The 23,317-nt window shown below is 33.0% G+C and overlaps 1 protein-coding gene across 2 annotated transcripts in view; it reads left to right on the top strand.

Annotated features, from left to right (window-relative positions):
- Positions 1-23,317, top strand: part of MDGA2 (MAM domain containing glycosylphosphatidylinositol anchor 2) — a 690,959-nt gene that overhangs the window by 598,447 nt on the left and 69,195 nt on the right. For both annotated transcript variants that reach the window (XM_006189475.3, XM_014563340.2), the window contains one exon: positions 21,458-21,606. In XM_006189475.3, coding sequence (XP_006189537.2) covers positions 21,458-21,606 — 149 coding nt within the window. The remainder of the gene's footprint in view (positions 1-21,457; positions 21,607-23,317) is intronic.

Below are 23,317 nucleotides of genomic sequence, written 5' to 3'. Positions count from 1 at the left end.
AGATCCAGTAAAAAGATGGGTAAAGATAAAAAAAAAAAAACTATGTTTTTTTCCTTATAATATCCCTAATAAATGGCTGTACAAACAATGGACAGCAAATTACAGCTTGGGGACCAGCCAACTGTTTCTGCAAATGAAGGTTAATTGGAACATAGCTTTCTCCATTTGCTTATGCATTGTCTGTGGCTACTTTCATGCCACAACAGGAGAGGTGAGTAGTTGTAACAGGAGCCATATGGCTCATAAGCCTAAAATATTTACTATCTAGCCCTTTGAGGAAAAGTCTGCCAATCCTTGGACTGAAGTGAAAATAATAACATTATAAGTTAGGGTTTATAACTTATTTTGAACTAAAATATTACAGTAGCACAAATGATGAGATTAATTTGAATTATGTTGTTGTAGATTTATAACATTTGTGAGATGGGAACTGAGAAGTGAACTGGGACCCTAGAGAAGCATGGAATGTGATGTATGATATATTAAGTGGTACAATATTGCCTCTAAATAGAATCAATTAGTTAAAGTTGCATAGTTTTTGCCATACAGAAAGTTCTAAAAGGTTTTTTTTAAGTGATGCATCAAAGAAACTAAGATATATTTGAATTTACTCAAAATATTATAGGAAAAAACAACAGATGAACAACAACAACAACAAAACATTGAATGGGCAATGTAAGTAACAAGCAAATGGTAAACTTTAGCCTGATTATATCAATAATTACAGGAAATATAAACAAACTTAACACTCCAGTTGTCAGAAATCATAGGGCTGGATTAAAAAAAAAAGTTACCTACAAGGTACACACACTACTGTCTACAAGAAACACAATGTTAAATACAAAAAAGCTTGAAGCAAAAGGATGAAGGAATACGAAACATGCAAACAGCAGACATAAGAAGGGTGACATGAGTGTATTATTACTAGACAAAGTAGACTTAAAGACACAAAAATTTTAAGAGTTAAAGAGGGACACTTAATAATAATAAAAGAGGAATTTATAGGGAAGATATACAACTCTAAATATGTGAGCACCTAATAAGAGAACTTCAAAATTCGTTTAAAAATTGCCAGGAGGAATAGGCTATTCCATAACTATACTAAAGGTTTTAACACCCATCTATGAACAATTGATAGAATATGTACCCAGAAAATCACTAATGTTTTAGAAGATCTGAACTATACTATAAGTGAATTAAATTAATTTATATTTATAGATTATTAAGCCCAAAGTTGTAAACTACTCATCATTTCACATGCACAGGAAATATTCACCGAGATAGTATGCTGATCAAACATTTTCCTTCTATGATTGGGAGCAAGACAAAAATACCCACTGTCATCCATCACAAAGATTGTACTGCAAGTCCTTACTGCCATAATAGCATAAGAAAATTTAAAAACATGAATAAAAAATCAGAAAGGAAGATATAAAGCTACTTCTATCCACAGATCATATTGTTTTTCTAGACAATCCTAAAGTATCTAAAGGAAAGTATACTTGAATTAATGAGATGTTTTAGCAAAAGCATAGGATACAAAATTAGTGTGTAAAAATAGTCATATTTTTGCATAATGGGTACAAAGATTTGAAATTGAAATGTAAAAAAATACCATTTCCAGTGACATCAAAATGTGAATAAATTTAATAAAATATGCACAAGGTATACACTGAAAAATATTTTTTAAATGCTGAGGAAAATGAAACAAGACCTGTAAATAAATGAAGAAATATACCATGTTCATGTTTTAGAAGAATCAATGTTGTTTTCATACTTACTCTCTCCAAATTGATCTATAGATTCCCTCCAATCCTAACAAAATTCTGAGCATGTTGTTTTTTTTTCTTTTTTTTTTTTCTGTAGAAATTGAAAAGCTTACTTCAGGTATTATTTGGAAAGGTAAGGTTTAACAATAGCTATACCTATGTTGAAGGGGGAAAAGAACAAAGTTAGAAGACTCACACTACCCGATTTCAAGGCTCAGTATAAAGCCACAGTAATCAAGGTAGTTTGGTTTTTGTGTAAATATAAGCACATGAATCAATGAGACAGGATAAAGAATCAGGAATAGACCTCTGTGGTAACATATATGACTCATGTGGTCAGCTGAGTTTTTCAGAGTCACCAGCATAATCCACTAGGAAATGATAGTCTTCTGAATAAATTGTACTAGAACAATTGGATATTCATATTAAAACTTAAACCTGAAACAATACTTCACACTACCCACAAGATTAATTTAAAATTGGTTTTAGATGTAAATAGAAAAAGCTACAACTATAAAATTCTAGACAAAACTCAGGAGAAAATTATGCAAATTTGGAATGGGCAAAAATTTCTTAGTAAACAAAAGCATCACCACTCTTTAAAAAATAATACAAAAAAAAAACTACAATCTTTCTGCTCTTTGAAAGACATCATTAAAAAAGGAAAAGGCAAAGCACAAACTGGAAGAAAGTATTTGAAATAGATGTATGTGATAAAAGGTTTGTATCCAGAGTATATAAATAATTCTAAAAACTCAATAACAAGACAGTCCAATTAAAAATTGGCAAAAGACTTGAGTATACATTGCATGAAAGAGCATACAGTTGACCAATGTTCATATAAAAACTGGTAGGCATCATTTGTCATCAGATAAATGAAATTTAAACCACAATGAGATACACACCTTGTAATGACTAAAGTTAAAAAGACTAACAACTGTAGGTGAGGATATAGAGTCGATGAAATGACCACACATTATTGCTGGAAATGTAAAATGGGATTTCTGTTTTCAAAATAGCTTGTCAGTCTCTCATTAACTTAAGTATACACTTACCCTGTGATCAATCACTTCCACTCCAAGATGATTACTCTTAACAGAAATTAAAGCATATGTCTATACAAAGATTTATACACAAACTCTAACAGCAGCTTTATGTGTAATCGTGTCTAACTAGAAGCAACACAAATACCCATCAATAGGTTAATGGATAAACAACTTGTGATCTAATCTACTCATGAAATGGAATTTTACTCAGTTATAAAAATGGAGAGAATTACGAATACACACAATACATGAATGGATGGATTTTAAAAACAATATATTGAGTAAACACAACTGCAGACTTTATGATTCCATTTATATGACTTTTCTCAACACACAAAACTAATCTTTAGTAATAGCAACTATATTCTTTGGCTGGAGCTGAAAGTGGCAATGATTGATCACAAAGGAATAGGAGGTAGCTTTCTGCAGTGCTGGAAATCTCCTATATCTTGATTGAGGTGTTGATTATATAGTAATGTATATTTCTCAAGGATCAACAAAATCTGCACTTAAAATGTGTGCATTTCATTATATGTAAATTATACTTCAATAAAGTATTACCAAAAAATGAATGGTATTTGCCAAATAAAGTAAGGTTGGGAATAGGAGGTGTTTCATAATATGAATGACATTTGTTCTATTTAATGTTACCATGTATATATTTTTTCTAATCCATATTGTGTTACTTTTTAAAAATTTTTTATTGTTCCTCAAGAATACTTTGTTCCTTTCCCCCCCAACCTCTAAATTGCTTTTAGAGATCTTTAGGAGTTGTAAACTGGTTGTCTTCACAGTATTTCCCCTCCCCAAGATAACCACTACCATTCTCTTCCCAACTATATCTCTTACTTTAAGAGACAGTGACTGCTACATTAAGAATATTGAGTGACCCAATATGTTGGTAACAAAAGTCATGTGTTAAATCAGAGAGATATGAATCAGGTTTTGGAGGATTACCATTTTATAAGTGTGACTATCACTGCTGTGTGGAATAAGGGGAAGACAGAGATATCAGCATAACAGGGTAGAATACAGGATTCCAAAACTATTTCTCACAGCTTCCTTATATTATTTTGGGCAGGCATTAGATCCAGTTTGTAAAGGATAAGAAAAAGTTTGAAATCACAAATAGTTTCCCCTGAGAGAAAAGAATCTTCATAATATTCACTGACACCAGAAAAGAATAAAGAAACCTGAATGTAGAAATGCATACACATTTATATGAATATTATATGTTCAGTATTTCTCTTCTTAAGACTCTGTTTAGTGCTTAGAATGGCTGGATTTTTTTTTCAGTAGATATTAAGCGGTAGGTAAGAAAACCAATCTGTGAAAAAATCAAAGGATTTTAGTTCAGTAGCATCAAAACCATCTCCCAAACCTCCAAGTGTCCTGGCCTTTGTCCATTACCCTGAAGGGATGATTAATGGATGAGAGCAGTGCAAAACTTGTTCCAGAGGCATGCCAGAAACCAGACTTGAAGTGGTCAGGTGAGAAAGTCCTCAGATGATTGCCCACAGCCTGATCCATGGTCTTTTCTTGAAGGGTATTTTGTGCTGTAGCCATAAGCTGAGAAAGTCAATAGAGGTTTTCTTTTTTTTTTAAATCTTTTCAAATGTCAGACCATAGAATATAACCGAAGTCCTATAATTTTACATTACTTACGTGAGCATTACTTAAGAAATCACCCTCCATCATTTTACTGCACTTGGTCTTTTTCTAAAGGGCTCATGAAAGTGAGTCACTAGTAGCCTCAGCAGCGAACTGTAGGCAGGTACCTGCTTTGGAGTCAGATCCAGACCAGTGCTTCTTGGTAATATGATAAGAACAGTTATTTGTGCTCTAATCTTTGTCTTGCACCAGGAGTCACATTCACAGATCTTTTGGTTATTCTCAGGGAGTCACAGTGGTTCAGATTCCATAACTGGTTGCCTTAACTCACATCGAAATCCACTTTATTAATTCAAGTTATATGTTTTGGAGAAAATAAATGTTCCTAGAAGATAAACAGCATACCTTCTGGGCTCCTCTCCAACTCACTTGAACACCTCTTGTTCCCTGCCTAAGTGATATTCAGCACATTCATATTCAGCAATGGACCACCCACATGTGCAGCAACAGCTCTTGCCAAGAAGTTAATGTGCTTCATAAGTACACCATTGAACATTCAGTCCTCTCAGCCTACGAGCCACTGGGGCAGTTCATCCCTCTGTTCCCTCTCCATGCACACACCCCAACCAGTGGTCCTTTAAGTGAACACCAGGCTCTTAGATACTTTGGAACTGTTAACTTTGTAGGGAATGTATTGCTTTAGGAAAGACTGAACAACTTTATTTGCAAATTCTTGTACATGCATTATCTCTGAATTCAATGTTTAATGAAATACAGTTCTCATTCTGGAGATTTAGTCAATCTTTATAAATTCCTAAATTGATAATACTTTTAGATAACGATATAATATGGCAAATCCATTTGAGTCTTGGAGTAAATTGTAGTTTAAGTTTCTGTTTTCATAATGGGTGGAGTAGGAATCCTTTTTAGATTAGTGGAAGTAGCATCTTATCAGGAAATCCACCAGCCTGTACAGTCTTTGTGAGTTAGGAAAACAGTGCCCCTTCTTGAAGCAGTTGTTACTCCTATACCAGGCACAAGTGGTTGCAAGAGAAATAGATCCTGGGGTTGAACCCCACTCACCCCTTCACCCCGTCACACTTGATAGGGAGCAACCATATCCAAAAACGTTGGATGTTAGAATAAAAAGGTCTTTGGACAGTTTGGGTTCAGAATGCAGCTTTTAAGGCAAGTTGTTTAAGATCTCTAATCTTCACTTCATCTTTCATGAAAGCAAGATGATAAGAATATCCTCATCCTGCAGGGGATTGTGAATATTAAAAAACATAACATATGCAAGTGATTAGCATGGTGCCTGGCAAATAGCAAAAACTACCCACGTAAGTGCCTTTAACAGTCTTATTTTTGTCTGGGAGAGATCAACCATCAATTCTTCCTTAAGCATAGAAAGAACTGTTTTATTCCCTAGATTAAGCTTTCTCCTGATGCTCAGAAGACACAATTAGAATGTTTACTGTATACAGGTAGAACACTGGAAGAAGCACACTTACAAAGTCATGAATAGGAAGACCCCTGAGGAAAGTATTTCATGAGATTTTTATGAGAAGTTGTCCATCTATAGACATTTAGTATATGAAGAGAGAAGAAAACTCCTTCCATATCCGATATTACAAGACTAAACAAAAATAAATTGAATCTCTAATATGACATTGTCTGTGGGATTTTTCCCTTGTTTAGTTCTATTTCAAATTTTGCACATTGGTATGTTTTTCACACACTGTTTCTGCTACATAGTTCAGATTTACATTAAAATTTCCCTACACTACACACAACCTCAAGGGAAAGGTGTGTTGTCTTTTCTCTAACTGTCCCTTTGATGGAAGCTGGAATAAGGAAGGAAGAGCAAGAAAACCTAAAGTGGCTTTTGGGTTACATATGAGACGTCCATTCGGGATTCCCAGAACAAACAAGGGACAAGTTTTGGAGCCTTATAAAAATATGGGCCCTAAAAAATAAGCAGAGTTTTATTTATTCCTTATCTTGGTTTATAAATATTCTTTTGTATTTAAGGAAAATGCCAATAGAATTTCTGGGGGTTTTTTTCTGGATCTTTTAAGAATTAGCAATTCCACCTCTAAATAAGTGGTTGCTCATTACTTCAGTAATTTAATTCTGCAGCAGGTGTTTTTAGGTGTGGGATGTATAGGACTAGCTAGGGGAAATAGAGTTGGTCAGAGAACAAGGATATAATCACTATTTTCACAAAATGATGCACTCACTACAAAATAGGAGATTTGTTCTTAGCCCAGGAATTGAACACCATTTATATTTAATCATTTTCTGTTTCTAAATCTGCTTCTGTCTCGTGAAATTTAATAATCTATAGAATTTCTTCTGCAACTTCAGTTGCCTCTGCTCCCCATGCCAGCTCAGGCATATACATCCTAGAGCTGGCTCACTAACAAACATAGTTGTGATACTTGAAAAAAATGGCATAATGCTTGAAGGGACAGCAAAAGAGAATCATAAAATCAGCCTAGAGCCATGATTGTGACAGAGCCAAATGTAGTGCTCAGATAGCTACTCTGACTTTGTGGTTCCCTCACCAATGACAAGAAGGTTTGGTGTGTGCTTTCCCCAGCCATTGGCAGTTGACATGCACGATGTATTATTGACGTGTCTTTCTAAAATATAAAGTGAAGCAAAATAATTTTGTATTCTGTCTGCTTTGGGATTAATTGCTGCAGTGTTTCCAAAAAGAGATATTTCTAATAATTTTTTTCATTTCAACGTTTCTGAAAAAATATACGCTGAGGAAGGTAGAGACCCTCTCATTTTGAAAGCCAACTTCCTTTGCATATAGAGGTAAATGGTGTAACTTCTCTTCCCTCTCACAAAATAGTCATTTGGATCTTTTTGAGGGATGCTCTGCAGACCAGACAAGGACAGTAGCCTGCATTATTTCAGTAATTGGGATATTCATATGAACTTTCAAGATTTACAGTTCAAGCCAAGTAATATCCCTCTGCATATTTGCTCTTCCAACTTCTGTGAAGACTCAATAAGTTAGTATTTGTGAAAATACTTTTTAAACTACAAATTCTTATATAAATTTGAGATACAGTTTTCATCCCTCAAGATTTTTCTTGCTTCATGGGTCCATGGTTGTAATGGTCAATTATAATAGAATAACTTTTAACAGCGATTCCAGACATATAATTCTGGTATGTGTCTCAAATACTTGATAGAATAGGGTTGGTAATTGAAGTACAAAATTCAAGAGCTGCCTTTCTTTCTTTCTCTTTATACACGTCTCTCCTCCATCAATAGTCAACGATCTTTATTCCCAGAGGAGCTCTCCAGATTATCAGATTATTTTTCTTTAGAATATGTGGCTTTATTTTTTATTTTATTTTATTTTTTTTAGAATTTAGAAGAAAAGAGTCAGCTTTATTGCTTTGCCGGACAAAGGGGACTCACAGCAGGCTTGTGCCTTCAAAACTGTGAACCCATCTTAGGGTTGGGGCTTAGTGATTATACAGTGAACAAATTGGGGCATAAAACGGGTATCTGCTGAAGCTTCCTTCCGAATCTCGGCGAGTCTCTTGGGCATCATGAGACCATCCAGTGGCCTGGAGGGTCATCAGCCCGCGACCTTCTTTATCTGATCAGACTCATCAGGTGCCAGGAAGGACTTCGGAGGGTCTGGTCATTCTCCTGAGATCATCGTCCCGTGACTCCCTTCCTGCGGGAATGTCTCAGAATCCAAACATGATTTTAAATTTCAGTTGCCAGAGTAAGGTGAAACAAACAGGGGAATCAACAACTTTAGCTTTAAAAATGGGCCTGAGGAGCAGTGTCTGGTCAGTCAGCTTTGCTGATTGTTCTAAAATCCAAGAATTAGTTAGCCATTTTATCATTTCTCCTTCAGTGCTCCCCCCACCCCCCCCCCAAAAAAAAACCCAAACCTATGGGGCTTCCTGATTCTAGTCCCCAGGCCCCACCCGTCCATGAATCGCTGGGTCTTTTTCTCTAACCTCAAGCTGTGAATTCAAGAGAGGCCTCAGTCCCTTTCTAGCCTGGATCTGGACTGTCTCCAGAGTTCCTGGGAAGTTCTGGAACATGTGCTCCAGAAGATGGAAATGGTATCTGGCTCTGGGACTTCTGCTGCTGCCTCATGTGTTCCTGGCAACCAACATTCAAGGCACTTTGCTCAGATTGTCTGCCTGTGCTGTGCCCTGTAGGCATAGTCAGATGGAAAAAGGAATATGGTAGAATATGTGCCTTTTAATACATATAACACTTAGATATGTCCAGGTAAAATACAAAAGGATTTATAAATTTTATTTCCAAACTTTCTCTAAACCCTTAGCAATTTCCTATTTACCTAATATGAGAGCTAATTGTTTCATCAAATCCACATCATCTTTCAGATTTTCAGATCCTAACCTAACCTATTTTGAAAAAAACAAAAAAAACTCACATTATTCATATTTAGCATCATTTTTGGCAAAGTACATTCAGGATTTTAGAGTAAAAGGGTTGTTCATTTAAGTTGAAATGTTATATGGTTAATGCATATATTTATTTTATATTGCCCAAGACAACTGTATCTATTTGGTGTGGAAGCCAGTAACTATTTTGTATAAATATTTTGTTTTCTAGACTGATGCCAAGAAAGGGCCAAAGGTGACAATTATGTTGGAATAGTGCTTCACTAAAGTTTAAAAGAAAAAAGGGACTCATTTAAATTTGTCTAGTGTAGTTTTAAAATTGCTTCAAGTTCCTATGCTTTTAAATTTTAAACAATAGCAGTGGAACCAACTATGGACTCTTCCTGAAGAATTTTATTTCACTTTCTTCTTTTTTTCTTTATGGGAGAGGGTGCAGTGGGAAATTGTTTATTGAACAATATTTCCCCAGTGCTATGATAGGTATTTTACATAAACAATATCAATTCATTTAAATTTTATATTTTTCTCCACTTGGACTGCAGAGATATCTTTGTAACCTAGCTTAGTTCATAAAATAATTATTATTTTTGAGAGCCAAAAAACCTAATTGAAAGAGTAACCAGTGACAAAATGAATCTATTATTATTATTATTATATTATTATTATTATTATTATTATTATCTGATTATACTATACTTATTAATAATCAAATAAAATCATGAACTGTTCTGAAACGTGTCTTAAATTGGGGGAGAATTTTTACAAGGGGAAACATATCACACTAGCTTCCAACTGATGTAGATATGTGTGGCTTGAGCATTTAGTGATTTGTTAAAACAGACCCTTTTCTTGCAAGAAGTAACTACTAAGCCATATTACTTCTGAAAACCCTGCTTGATTGCCTATTTCAGTCTGAGTGATTTGTTTCCTAATAACCAAGGACAGGATTTTTGGTAAGTTATAGTCTTTGCACCTGATCACTATTTTCATAGTTTCTACTACAAATAGATCTGGAAGTCATACTCTTTGGTCTTATTTTAATGGCCTCTGCCTTCCTAGAGATTAAGGAAAAGGCTAAATTATTAAAATATGAAGATGGTTTCAGGAGCATTTATAAAAGTGGCTCTTGTGTTCATTCCAAGTTTCAGAAATTGAAGTAAAAATGGTATTTTAATTTAGATAATTTGAACTCATTATAGTTTAATTTCCCAAGTAGATATTTCTACACACATACTTCTTCTAAATACGTAATCATTTAAGAAGTATCTGTAAGGGAAAATTGAATTGTATGATAGGATATTATATTCAAGTGAACCTAAATTATAGAAGCAAACTGTAAGAAGATTAGGTTGAAGTTTTTCACACAAGTGTAAGTGTCTTCTTCAGTGCTTTTTGGTAATTAGGAAAAGAACCTTGGTATCTACATAATTTTCATTACTTAATAACTTCTGCTTTATGCTAATACATTTTAATACATTGTATGAATTTTATGAAGCTATTTCATGAGCACATCATGAGTGTCTTGCTATGTAGCATTTTCTCAATATGAATTGTATAAGATTATATTAATAATCCTAATCAACTTCCCACCTATGTGGATCAAGCAACAAAATTTAATGCTTAATATTTGAGATTTGTCACCTTCTAGGTAATGTACAAACACATTATTCCATTTTGCTCTACATCAGTTTTTGTTATCTCAGTAATAATCTATTGATGATTCCAGCAACTTTAGTTTATTTAAATAACATTTTAAAATAAATTTGTGTAAAGGCTTTCATTGATGTGACTGCAACTAAATTGACAACATTATTTTATTTATCCTAAAAAAAGCCCTGAAAATAAATTGAAAGAAATTGGGGTAAAATATTTTTTCTGCACTATAATGGGAAAGTGATGAAGTGGTCTTTCAAGGTCTTACTGAAATTAGTGGTACATATTTGAGTGTCTCTTCTGTTGAGATATTTTCATCAATAACATTAACAAGTTTACAAATTTTTCCCAATCAACGAAATTTTGGTTAATGTACTTGTGATGACAACTCTGTAAGCAGTAAATCCTTGAATTGCTTCCAACTCCAGCCCCCTAAAATAGATGCAAATGACCATTTAAATGAAAAATTTTAGTAGAGATATTCATTGAGTTGAATTGATTTCGTTCATATCTGCAACTGATGTGACAATATATAAAAGATAAGATATCTTCCATCAAGGTATTTATAATCTATAAAAACAAAGATAAAACAACCGTAGAAAGGGGGAAATATTATAGTTTGGGCAGTGCATAGAGCTAGTGCAGTGTATAATAGCCACCACCTTATCAAAATGATGCAGCATATAATAATAGGGTATTATGTATAATCCTGAAAAAATAAAAGATTTACCCAGGTGGTTACTGAACATACAGTGAGATTAACTGTCTTCAATTTCAAATATGTGTGACTAATGGAGTCTTGAACTTTATTATTTGTCAGTAAACAAGGTCTTATATAGAATGACTTACACAGGAGAAATGAGTGCTTTGTTTTAGTCAATATTTTCCTCTAAAGATTTTAAAATTTGTGTTCTTTTTGAAAGCTCATTAAATCTCTATCTAAATTTTATTTATTTTATCTACCAAAATGTGGTTGTTTATGAATGTTGATATATCAGAGAATAACACATTAAATGCCCAAAGGATGTGATATAGTAATTGACCATTTTGAGGAGAAAATACACTAATGATATATGAAATCTATTTCAATTTGCTCTAGAGAACTTTTTAAAAGTATTGCTTATATACATCTGTAAACTGTAATTGGGACTTTTAATCAAATGTCTAAAAGAGCTAAACTAAATTCTCTTAAAGTTTATTAACCTTTTTTGTTAACATCTGGCTGTTACATGTGAGAAATAGTGAACTTCGAAGTCTTCTCATTTTTTGCACATTTTTTCTTCTTTGGTTATTTAAATACTTATGAAAAAAAGAGATTTTCAGCTGTAAATGATATGTTTAATTGGAGTGACATAGCCAACTCTGAAAATCATAAAAATTGGAATATTTTTAACCTGTTAACTCATTGGATGAGTAGAAGAATTTTCCATTCATATCACATTACCCTCTCAAATTATATCATCTTGGACTACATGAATTTATAAAATGTATTTTCAGCATATGTCAGGTCAAATGCTATTTATATATTTACATTATTTAAAAATATACCAATTGAAACTTAAAGAGACTCTTGAAACATGCATTCATTTTATTCACTTAATTGTCAAATCCATCTGCTAATTAAAAATGTCATACATACCTTCTTAGGTATTCTATAATTAAGTAGACATTTGCCCTACCAAAAAGGGTTCTATTGTCAAGACAAGTTTATATAAATTATAGGTCTTTCACAGCCTTCACTTTTTACTAATAATTAGCCAAATATACAAACAAGAAACAAGACATAGCCTTGCATATACTTGGCATTCATATACAAGTGTCCCCAAATCCATCAGGTGGTGCTTCCTGGTATTCCTTTTTCTTTTTTTGGAGTTTGGTGTGACATGAGTGGTAAACATCCATAGTTGAAATTAGCCCAGGGAATCCACCAGTGAATATAGGTTTGGGATCTTGAGAGTATCTATGTGGCTAATGTTCACTCTTCGCTGCACCTGTAGTTTATAAATACATACTTACTAAAAGTAAGCAATTTAGCAGACCACATCGATCCCAGTCAAGGCATTTTTAGATACTAACTTAGTACATCCTTAATTCTAAAAAAGAACTTAATAACTAAATATATAAGCTCTAACATCCCCTATGATTTAGAACAGAGGTTAATATGTCCCTTGAGACAAATCCAGTCTACCATCGCTTTTGTATGGCTCATGAGCTAAAAATATATTTTTTAATATTTTAAAATTGTTGGCAAAAAATCAAATGAGGAATAATTATTTGGTACATCTGAAACTTATATCATAAAATTCACATTTCAATGTCCAAAATTAACATTTTGTTGGAATACAGCCACTTCCATTCAATATTTTCAGTGGCTGCTTACTCCCCACAATATCATAGTTGCATAATTGTGACAGATATACTTGATCACAATTTAAAGCCTGGAATATTTACTATCTGACCCCTTACAGATACAGTTTACTGAAGCCTGGTTTAGAAGGTGGTCTGGTAGAGTCATAAGCACCTTAGACATCCTTGAGGAGAAAGGGAGCAAGTTACAGAGTTCCCTAACTGTTTCCTCCCTAGCCTGTAAATATTTATGTTAACATATCTTCATCAAAGTTCTCCAAATAATGTTTTAAACTGCAATCAGAACTTGAAAAATATAAATGCTATATTAATTTTATAGTAATTATCCCATTTTATTTTCTCTTTGCAAAAATCATGCTAAATATTTCATTGAAGGGCTAATATTAAAAACACAGGCATGTCAAAGGAAGGTTGTTCTTGGCCAGTAACATTAAATTTATTTAATGGCTATACCTAAGTTTAAATGATATTATTGGGAGATATTATCTATTATACCACAATTCTGATTTTTTTAAAATTATGTGTGTGAGAACTGAATCATTAGAATTATTCTAAAACAACAAGGCTGTAGTTGCTTTACATTGTTTAGTTCACTCTACTGCCCCAATTACATTATGTATGAATCTAGGAAAGGGCCTCTAATCAGAAAATGAAAAATCATACAGGAAGTATTTTCAGGAATTTTTATATATTGATGTAATATTACAATGTATTTTCTTAATTAAATGCTAAGTATTGTAGTATAAATGATTGTCACAGAAGAAGGAGTAATTAAAGAAAGGAAGGATAGCTATGATTTGGGTACCAAAACATAAGAATTGAAAAGCAAGCAGAAATTATACCAGCACAACATTTCGGTTTAAGAAGTCAAGAAATGGAAGGATAAAACTAGAGTTTTAGGTACTTTCAGTCATGGGCAGACTGAGTCACTAGGATGTGGGCGAGAGAAACACAGTCAGGAGGAAGGTTCACTGATTCATGTACACAACAAACACTGAGTTAGAAGTCTGTTGTTGATGTGAAGTGATGAGCGAAATTAGATGTTACCAGAATAAACTGTAATAGTTACAAACAGGAGACAACTGAAAAAATGAATCTGCAGATGCAAGGGAGAAAAGAGACACAGATGAGTGGGCAAATTTGCCTTTTATAAAGGCATTTAGCCATAAATCCCATAAAATTTGTTCTCAGTTTCTATCACTTTTATTCCCTCCATAAAAATGCTTAATATGTATTATTAGGAATTTATCAGTTCATAAAGTAAATTCATAAACATACTTATTGAAAATACTGTTCTAGTGATTGAATTTTTAAAGGAAACTAATGCTAAAAAATTATTTTGAAGTTTTTCCAGGTAGGAGATAGGAGCACTAACTTAATACAGATTGTTTTTCATAAAGCCATTTTTGGAGAGTGAGAAACCTATTTTTTTTTAGCAGTTTTATTTTGAAAAGTCAAAACCTACATAAGAAATCACAATGGAACCAAAGCAACTATACTTTATGCTTGGTCAAAATTAAGAGCTTTCTATAGGGATCCAGGTGATTTGTAAAGACTGACAATATTGTCAATAGTTTTCTTATTTATCCTGCCAGTACACAAGCTCTCCAGGCCTCTAAATTCTGAGGAAGTCTTGAATGTGAAATTGTGGTCTCCGGGCAGTCTGCCTCAGTGAGGTGGTATCCACAGCTCTGACTCCAGCAGAACTAAAAATGGAACTGTGTAAGGACTGAATAAAACCAGTTATGTTGCAGTTTAAAAACAGTGTCCTAATGAATGGATATTTGAAAACAGATTGCTGTCTCTGAATGTGAAGATGAAGTATGGAAAAACACTTCTTTGTTTCAAGTACAAAAGCGTTTCAACTAAATGATTTAGTAGGGCTATAGATTGTTACACATCTTTAAGTTTTGTGTTTTTTTTTTACACACTCTAAACAATCATTAACTGAGAGATGTTGCCATTGACTTCACAGCTATCTTCATTGTTATGTTTTTGTTTGCTGCACACATACTGACAAGTTATCACAGTTGAACAAACTCTCGATGCTGTTCAGTATTTCTGCTGCTGTGACATTCACCTTGATTCTAAGATAAATTGTTCTTTATCAGATTGTTTCTTTTGTTAAGTATTTCATACTTTCAACTTTTTCATTCCTTCTTCATATTAATTTACCACCTTTCTTATCAAATTAGAATAGATAGAACCATCAATTCAGGAATCATTCCTTTATTGCTTACTTTTAATTTTATGAGAACTAATAGGAAATACCATGTAACTAAATACCAAATACAGGTAACAAGATGAATAATACATTGATTCTTTTTAAAAAAATTTCCTTTGACTTCACAAAATTTAATTTTTTTTTGTCCTCAGAGCGCTCCCTATGCCACCACTTTCATGACACTTTTACATGGCTTTGAATCACATTGATAATCTTTCAGAAGAATAGGATCCCAGGAATTAATGTAATTCTTCATCCAGGATGAGATGCATAATGTCATTTTCCATCTCAGCTAGGGACTCTGGTGTCCATTCAGCCTCTGAAAACTGAAAATTTAGGACTCCATGCAGCAAATGCAAAGGACAAGTGCTGATCAGTTTTTTGTCTGCAGTGATTTTTGAATTAATCAGCCAAATCTTCATTTCCCAAATCACATCTTCTTTCTGGTTTCTAGATGAAGGTTTCTCTCTTATCCAATCCATTCTCTTCTTTCTCACCAGTTATATTTATAAAATATGAAATGGATTTATAACACATTCCTAATTAAAAACTTAAAAAAAAGGCCCATTTCTGTAGAAATATTTAAGTATGATTTAAGATTAACTAATTTGAAGAAAAAGTAGTTATGGTTCCAACAACTGCATGTTATTTCTTCTGTCCTATGGAGGAAGGACAAAGAGCTGCATAGATGTTTATTGTATATTATGCCTAAAAAATTGTAATGAGTAATCCACTGCCTTAGCCAGTCTGTGTGTCTAAACACAATATGACTCTGATTCCAAAAGCACTTGACTGTTTTGCTTAGCTTCTGCTAAAAATGCATACAGGCACAGAGCTGTGATTCCTGTGATTTTAGAGCTCTTTTTTTTTTAATCAGTGCATCATCAGTGTTTTAAGTTTGTTATAAATCTCTGTGTCTACTCTTCTTGTACTAATAAATACACATTTGAAAAGTTTTAAATTGCTTTTTTTTGATACTTTGCAAGTGTGTTTTTGTGAAATTTCTTTTTTATTACCACTTTGATTATTAATTTAGTTGTCATTCAATTCTTTGATGTCACTGAGTTCTTTTCACACTGGGGAATGAAAATCGGTAGATTCACTGTAGAATCTTTTCTCCCACTGAAGTGAATACTGGTTAAAATAATTTCAAAATGAACTGTAAGGTAAATATCACGTATCCTATATCAAACAAAACACTTGATAAATTAGCACTTAACTTCTTCCTGCCTCACTCAAGCCCGTGCATTGTGTCAACCACAGTATTAAGAGCTAATGAGACCATCCCTTTTCTCAAACTGCCTAGCGTGACTGGAAAGATGGGCACTGCATGTTACAACCATACCACATGTGGTAATCCTGAAATGTTCCCTATAAGACATTCATTTTTTCTCTACCTAAGGCCGTGGTTTATTTCTTCTCTTCTTTATCCTTTCATGAGTTCTTCTTTACTGTCTGAGGAATTTCTTCTTTTTTAAGATCAATAAAGATGTCATATATGTCCCCTATGAAACCTACTTTTGGTCCCAATAAAAGACTATTAATTATTCTTTTGTAAAAGGTCCCATAGTGTTTACTTACTTTTTTCTGGTAAATTCCTTCAGTTGTTTTAAGCATACTTATTTGAAACTCCGATTCCATGTTTCTGTTATCTGTAGTTAATCCTGTTGTTTACTAGTCTTCTTAGCCACTCATAGTGGAACATTTATTTCGTGTGTTAGTAATGTGTTTTGTTGGAAAAATTCTCTGTGGATCTCAGTTGAGGGTATGTCTTTCAAGAACCGATTGATACTGGATCTACTCAAGCAATCCAGTGGTATCATTAGCCAAGGATGAGTTTTTGTTAATATAAATATATTTCTCATTTTCCTATGCTAGTAAGGGGCAATTTTTTTTCCAGTATACCCTATGTCTGGGATTGCTTTTTTTTTTTTTTTTTAAACTGGTCTTGATCATATGTGGTCATATGTGCCTATTTCCAACTTCTCATCTTGAACTGGCCCCTTAACCTCATCGCCTATGGATTTAAGTTTTCAGCTCCCAAATGTACAAAGGGCAACAACACTCCTTTTTTCCCTAAACTCCTATGCAGTGTCTGGTTTTCAATACTTTGTTTTTTGACCCTTAAGGAATAATTCCTTTTCTGCTTACAAACTTAGGTATACACCTAAAAAAGATTATTGTTTTACTTTAATCTAACATTTTTAAGAAAGTGACATAACATTTCTTCTTAATATCTCTTCTACTATGAGCTTCATGCATAAAACCATATTTTAAAACCTCAGTTTAATAACGTTTGAGAAGCTATTTGCAAAATAGACTAAATGTACTTTTATATAAATTCTATTTTTAAAACTTGAGCAATTAGATTTTTTCTCTGTACATATTTCAAGAATATTTAAAAATCCAAAATCTATATATAACCATACATAATGTGTCTAAAAATTATCTGCTAGTTTAGATAATGAATGTACTTTTAGGTCAGTTAGTCTAAAAAGATTTAAACTGGAACATGTTACATAAAATAAAACTGGAATATAAAAGAAAATGAAAATTTTTTTGGCATGCTTGCTGGAAGGAGGGAAAAATGCCTGAAGGATAAAAAGGAAAAAAAAAATTAAGAATTCTTTCCCTGTTCAACCAGCAGATGTCATGTTTGGTTGTCAGAACCTAAGATTATTTTGAGGGCATTTTCTTAGTATTTCTAAGTGCGTCTTACAATATGAATGTATAAAATATTAAATGTGATTGCCTCTGAAATCAGAAGACAAATTTGTGTGGGTTTTGTTTTTTTTTTTGTTGTTGTTGTTTTTTACTTTTAACATAAATTTCTCACATAAAACCAGAAAGAATTCTTCTTTTGTAAAATTTATCCAAAAAAAATTTGTATACAGTGTGCTCTGAAACATAACAAGCATATCTATATTTAGCTGTAACTACTCAAAATAATTTATCAGTAATTACTTGTTACTAATCAATATTATTTATGCACCATCTAAACATATTTTTTCATCTTTAATTCTAAGGTCATACAATTATTCAACTAAAATAAAACTTTATACCAACATCCATGTATCATCACCATTTCTATTGTCTCAAAATTTCTTTATCTGTCATATGAGACATTGGAATTGGTCATCTCTATTCCTTTTTCAAAACTAATATTTCATGAAAAAACTTATTACATAGATATCACTCATATGTAATGCAGACTTGTCAAAGCAAATGGAATAAAGTGTTTTCAAAACTACATTGAAAAGCCTTTATAATAATGTGCAATTAAACATAAAGGTGATGATGGAATTTTACTGAAAATTTTGATCTTTCTGGAATATTGAAATGAGGGTTAGATTGTAGCTTAATTTTTCACAACCTTAAAAATAGATCGTGATATACAAATTCATATTATTCACAAGGTCATGAGGATTTTTTTTTTAACTTTAGCATCAGACTGCGTCAGTACTCTCAAAAGTATTTATTTAGATAAACAGGTCTAGAATTTTAGAAATTTGCATTTATGACATGCAGCCAGTTACTCTCGTGGCAGTCAACAAAAAAGTAGGATTAGACTACAAATAACAGAAACATTAAATGGAATTTATATAGAAGCATACTTAAAAGAGCTGAAGTAGTACAATATACAGTAGGCAAGTGTTTCAGAGCACCCTGTAGAGATCTGAGACTGAGTGTTACCTTCATGGCCATTTTGTGGACAGTCACCTACCTATCTCAGCCCTGCTAAGTGGCCCTTTGGTTTTGACTAAGTACCTCTAGTGAAGGGAAATATTGGTGTAGGCCAGTCCATATTCAGAGAGGATTGGTAGAACATTTCTAAGTCAAAATACATATTCTTCTAATAACCACTCACTGGTATTCATTTTATTTCATACATCTGTTAAAATTTAGCCTGATTTTTTTTTTCTCTGTGATACAGTTTCAACTCTCATAAAACTCCATTTGCCAGTTTTTGAGAGATTTTTTTTTCCTTTTCTATGCTAAATAGCCTCCAGTTGTGCCTTTATTCTCTCCTTGTTTCTATTTGAATGCATCACTAATTTTATAGAAAAAAAGTGATACTTAAGACTTAATCTAATACCCCTCAGCTAAAAAACAAAAGCAAGCCCCCCTTCTCCCCAATCCCCTCAAAACAAACAAACAAGCAACAAAACCATTGAGAATCTTATCTCTCAATTCAATCTAGACACTGCTCTCTGATGAAAACACTGTAAATTGACATTACCCACTTTAGCAGCTCATTGATTCATTTCTAGGTTTTGGATACTTATTTTTAATCAAAATCTCTAACTCTTTATCTAGGTTACTACTAAATGTACCTCCTCAATAACATTTTGGGAATTTTGATCTGTTGTCAATGATTTGGATATTGAGTCCTTCATGCAGTATATTTATTGTGTTCCTCTCATCTAGATTTCACTAAGTGTTGTGAACATGAATTTGTGTTATCGTTTAGTTAGTAATAAGTAGAAGTATCACACAAGGTAAAGAAGGAATAAAATGAATGTGATGGCTCTTTTCTAGAGATCCCCTTCTACACAAGATTCTTTGTATAGAGTCGATAATCCATTTTCAATTCAGCAGAATGAATATTCATAGAACAGTTTTTAATGTACACAATGTTGGTATAGGAGACATTTCCAAATGTTATTAAAATAGTCCAAAATTAAATTCAGTTCATCTGGCGTTACTTTTTTCTTGGTGAACCTCTCCAGGATAATAGAGAGTATCACTTTCATTCTTAGTGTTCAAAATCCATCCTTTAACTATCTGCGATAAGTTTTTATGAATCAACTCTTCTGCAATCCCTAAAGATAGGTGACTAATGATAAAGAAAAAAAAAAAAAAAAGGTGAGAAACATTCCTGCATACAGGTACCCAGGAGGAAAACCCCAGGAGGACATTTAATATTCAATCTAATATTTAAAAAATATTGAATAGGGATGTTGAATAAGGGATGATAAATGTACAACTTATTAACTCAGCATTCAGTAAGCATTGTAAAGCTATTTGAAAAGTCTAGGGAAATGTAAGCAATTTCTAGGAAGACAGAGGCCATACCTCCTCACTCTTTGTATCCTCAGAGCCAGAATACTACTTGGCATTTAATAGGCCCTCACTAAATGTTATTGATTTAATAAATAAATAAATAAATTATTGGTTAAAAAATACAGGATGTGAAGAAAATCTTTATATCAGAATATGAGGAAGTTGGAACTATAATTCCAAATGGTTTGTGCACTTTTCAATTTGGTGATTAAAACAAAAAAAAACTGAGATGGCTTATGTATGTTATATATGTGTGCTTCACAGATCCTTAAAATCTAAGTGAAAGCTTCCTTGTTAATTGACCAAAGTTCTTGTGTTACTAAGTTTGTGTTTGGTTAATCTCAGATTTATTGACCAAAGACATGGATGATAAACACAAACTGTCATACTTACTGAATTATTTTTTGTCAGAGTTAATCATTCACTTGTGAATAGACTTTATTTTAAATTCTTTTTTATTGATGTATGGTTGATTTACAATACTATATTGGCTTCAGATGTACAGTATTGTGGTTCAATATTTTTATATATTATGCTCCATTTAAAGTTATGGCCAAAAATGGTTATATTTCCCTGTGCTGTACAGCATATCCTTGTTGCTTATTTATTTTATGTATAGTAGTTTGTGTCTCTTAATCCCATAACCCCATCTCACTGGTATACTTCTTTTGACTTCTAGGATGCCACATTTCTTATGTTCCTCCTATTCACTGGTTGTTCATCTCAGGCCTTTGTGAGGGTTCTTATCTCCTCCCCTATCTCTTAACTTCGGATTTCCTTAGTGGTCAGACCTTAGCCTTCCTCTCTATCCACACATACTCTCTTGATGATCCCATCAGTCTTATGGCTTACGTTTAAAATCTATCAACAGGCCTATGGTTAAGCAAGATTTTATCTCCAACCTCTTCGGAATTCTAAACTAGTATATCATACTTGATGTCTCCACTTAGATTATTCAGATTGTTCAAAAATAATTTCCTGATCTTCTCCCCCAAAATTTGATCCTTCCATAGCTTTTCGTGTCAGTTGATGGAAACTCTGTTCTGCTAGTTGCTTCGGGCAGAACATTTGTAGCCATCCTTGATTATTCTCTTCCTCTCACATCACTTATCTAACCAACCAGGAAATCCTCTTGCATCTAGTCTCAAAATTCTCCAGGAATTAATTAGATTTTAATCATATGACTTTTTAAATATGAGCATTACTTTATGGGACACATAGTAGAAAGTAGTAAAAGGGCCAAAAAGAAGAAGTATGTTTAACTGTGATATGTCATCATTCAAATTGAAGCACTCTTTCTGTTTTTAGGAAAGGCCTATGCTCCAGAATTCTATTACGACACCTACAATCCTGTGTGGCAGAACAGGCACCGTGTTTATTCCTACAGTCTACAGTGGACTCAGATGAATCCTGATGCAGTAGATCGGATTGTGGCATACCGGTTGGGTATTAGGCAGGTGAGAAATGTAATTGTCTTTGTGTGTGTGTGTGTGTGTGTGTGTGATCCTTCGTGAAGACTTTGTTACTATGATTTGTTGCTATAAAATTTTATCATTTTTGCATGAATTCCAGAATTTATTTTTCTAATCAAAGATAGTATTATGCTACCTAGAACTGTTCTGAATTATTTACAAATCTTTGAAATTAATTTTTGCATTTTCCACTATGACAGGAGACATATTAAAGTGAGCTTTCTGAAATCCTTCATCATTAGATATGATATAGAAATTACATGGTATAATTTCTGTGAAAAAAAGACTTATTTAAGATGTACTCACACTTACCTATGCTGCATAATTCTTTGTCTTATTTCCTAAGAAGCTAGAAGTCTTACATACTTTTATTCTAAGGGGTTCAAATTGTGTATAGGATTTTTAAAAGCTAATTTAATATGTCTGAAGAATAGAAGTATTTTCGCAAGATGAGAAGGAACAATCAAATATTACGTTTTCCTAAGGTAGCTGAAGATTATAGACTATGTAAAAACAGATATTTTCAAATGAACCATGTTCCTTTTTTTGGTATAAATGATATTTTTGAAATTTAAAAGTAGGTCTTTACATTGTGTCCAGATACATGGTAAGTTATCTGGAGTGATTATTTTGGCATAACAAAACATTTTTAAAGATTTATTTGACTACTACAGAATCTATTAGCTTTCCCTCACATCTTAGTATTATCAAGAGATTTGTAAAATGTGTTTTCCACCTCCTTAACTAAATCATAGAATAGCACTTTGAGTTTGGATAGCAGAAAGGACAGAATTTGCTCGGAGAAAGATTGATCGATCATCAGCAATCTACTTGGTTTTACTATCATAAAACCAATGTCTTTATCTTGTTAGCAAAGTTATGATAAAAGATTATGCAAGATGAATCATTAAAATTAAGATATATTGTGAGTCAGGTATTCTTATCCTACCTGTATAATAATCTAAAAAAAATCATTGTCTAATGAATACATCCTAGCATTTGATAATCACTGCTTTCTTGTCTAAATATTCATGGGTCCCTGATACAACAGACAACAATGGATCATTCAGAAACTTTCTCTCTTAATATTCCTCATTTACTTCAGTCCCTAAGTAGATCTGAGTAAATCCCAAATCCGTATCAAAATTGTTTGTTTTACTTGTTTTAATTCAATGATAATTTTTCTTGATAGAGAAGACATGAACAGAAAAGATCAGCCTCGGTTCTCCCTCGGTTGCTGGGCTTATCAATTTCTTTCCCCTTTTCTTTTCTCAACACAACTAATATTTTAGATCTTTTATATTTGGAGCATCTTTGCATGTTCTTGACTTTAGAGACCTCATATTCACGTCCAGGTCCCCACCACATGATTTGATTATTCACATTCATCTTTTATTACATATGTTTTCAAAAAACTAAGAACCTAACACCAAATTGCTATTTGTAAAACTGAATCATTTTCTTTAGGTGTCTTTTCCTTTTTTCTGGCTTATTGGGTTAGGTTTTTTTGTTGTTGTTTTGGGGGATTTTTTGTTTTGTTTTGTTTTTTGTAACGATAGAGTCAGAATTTCATGCTTGGTTTCTCGTTTACTTCCTCAGTTATATTTTCTTAGAGTATCCGGGAAACTGCCCATTGCTTCCTGTATGCTGAAGGCTGCCTGTTTTAAGTCTGCAGAATGAACTTACCGAACCCTGC

Source organism: Camelus ferus, chromosome 6, assembly GCF_009834535.1.
Source record: "Camelus ferus isolate YT-003-E chromosome 6, BCGSAC_Cfer_1.0, whole genome shotgun sequence".
NCBI classification, from domain to species: domain Eukaryota; kingdom Metazoa; phylum Chordata; class Mammalia; order Artiodactyla; family Camelidae; genus Camelus; species Camelus ferus.
This window is presented reverse-complemented; position numbering and strand designations above follow the sequence as displayed.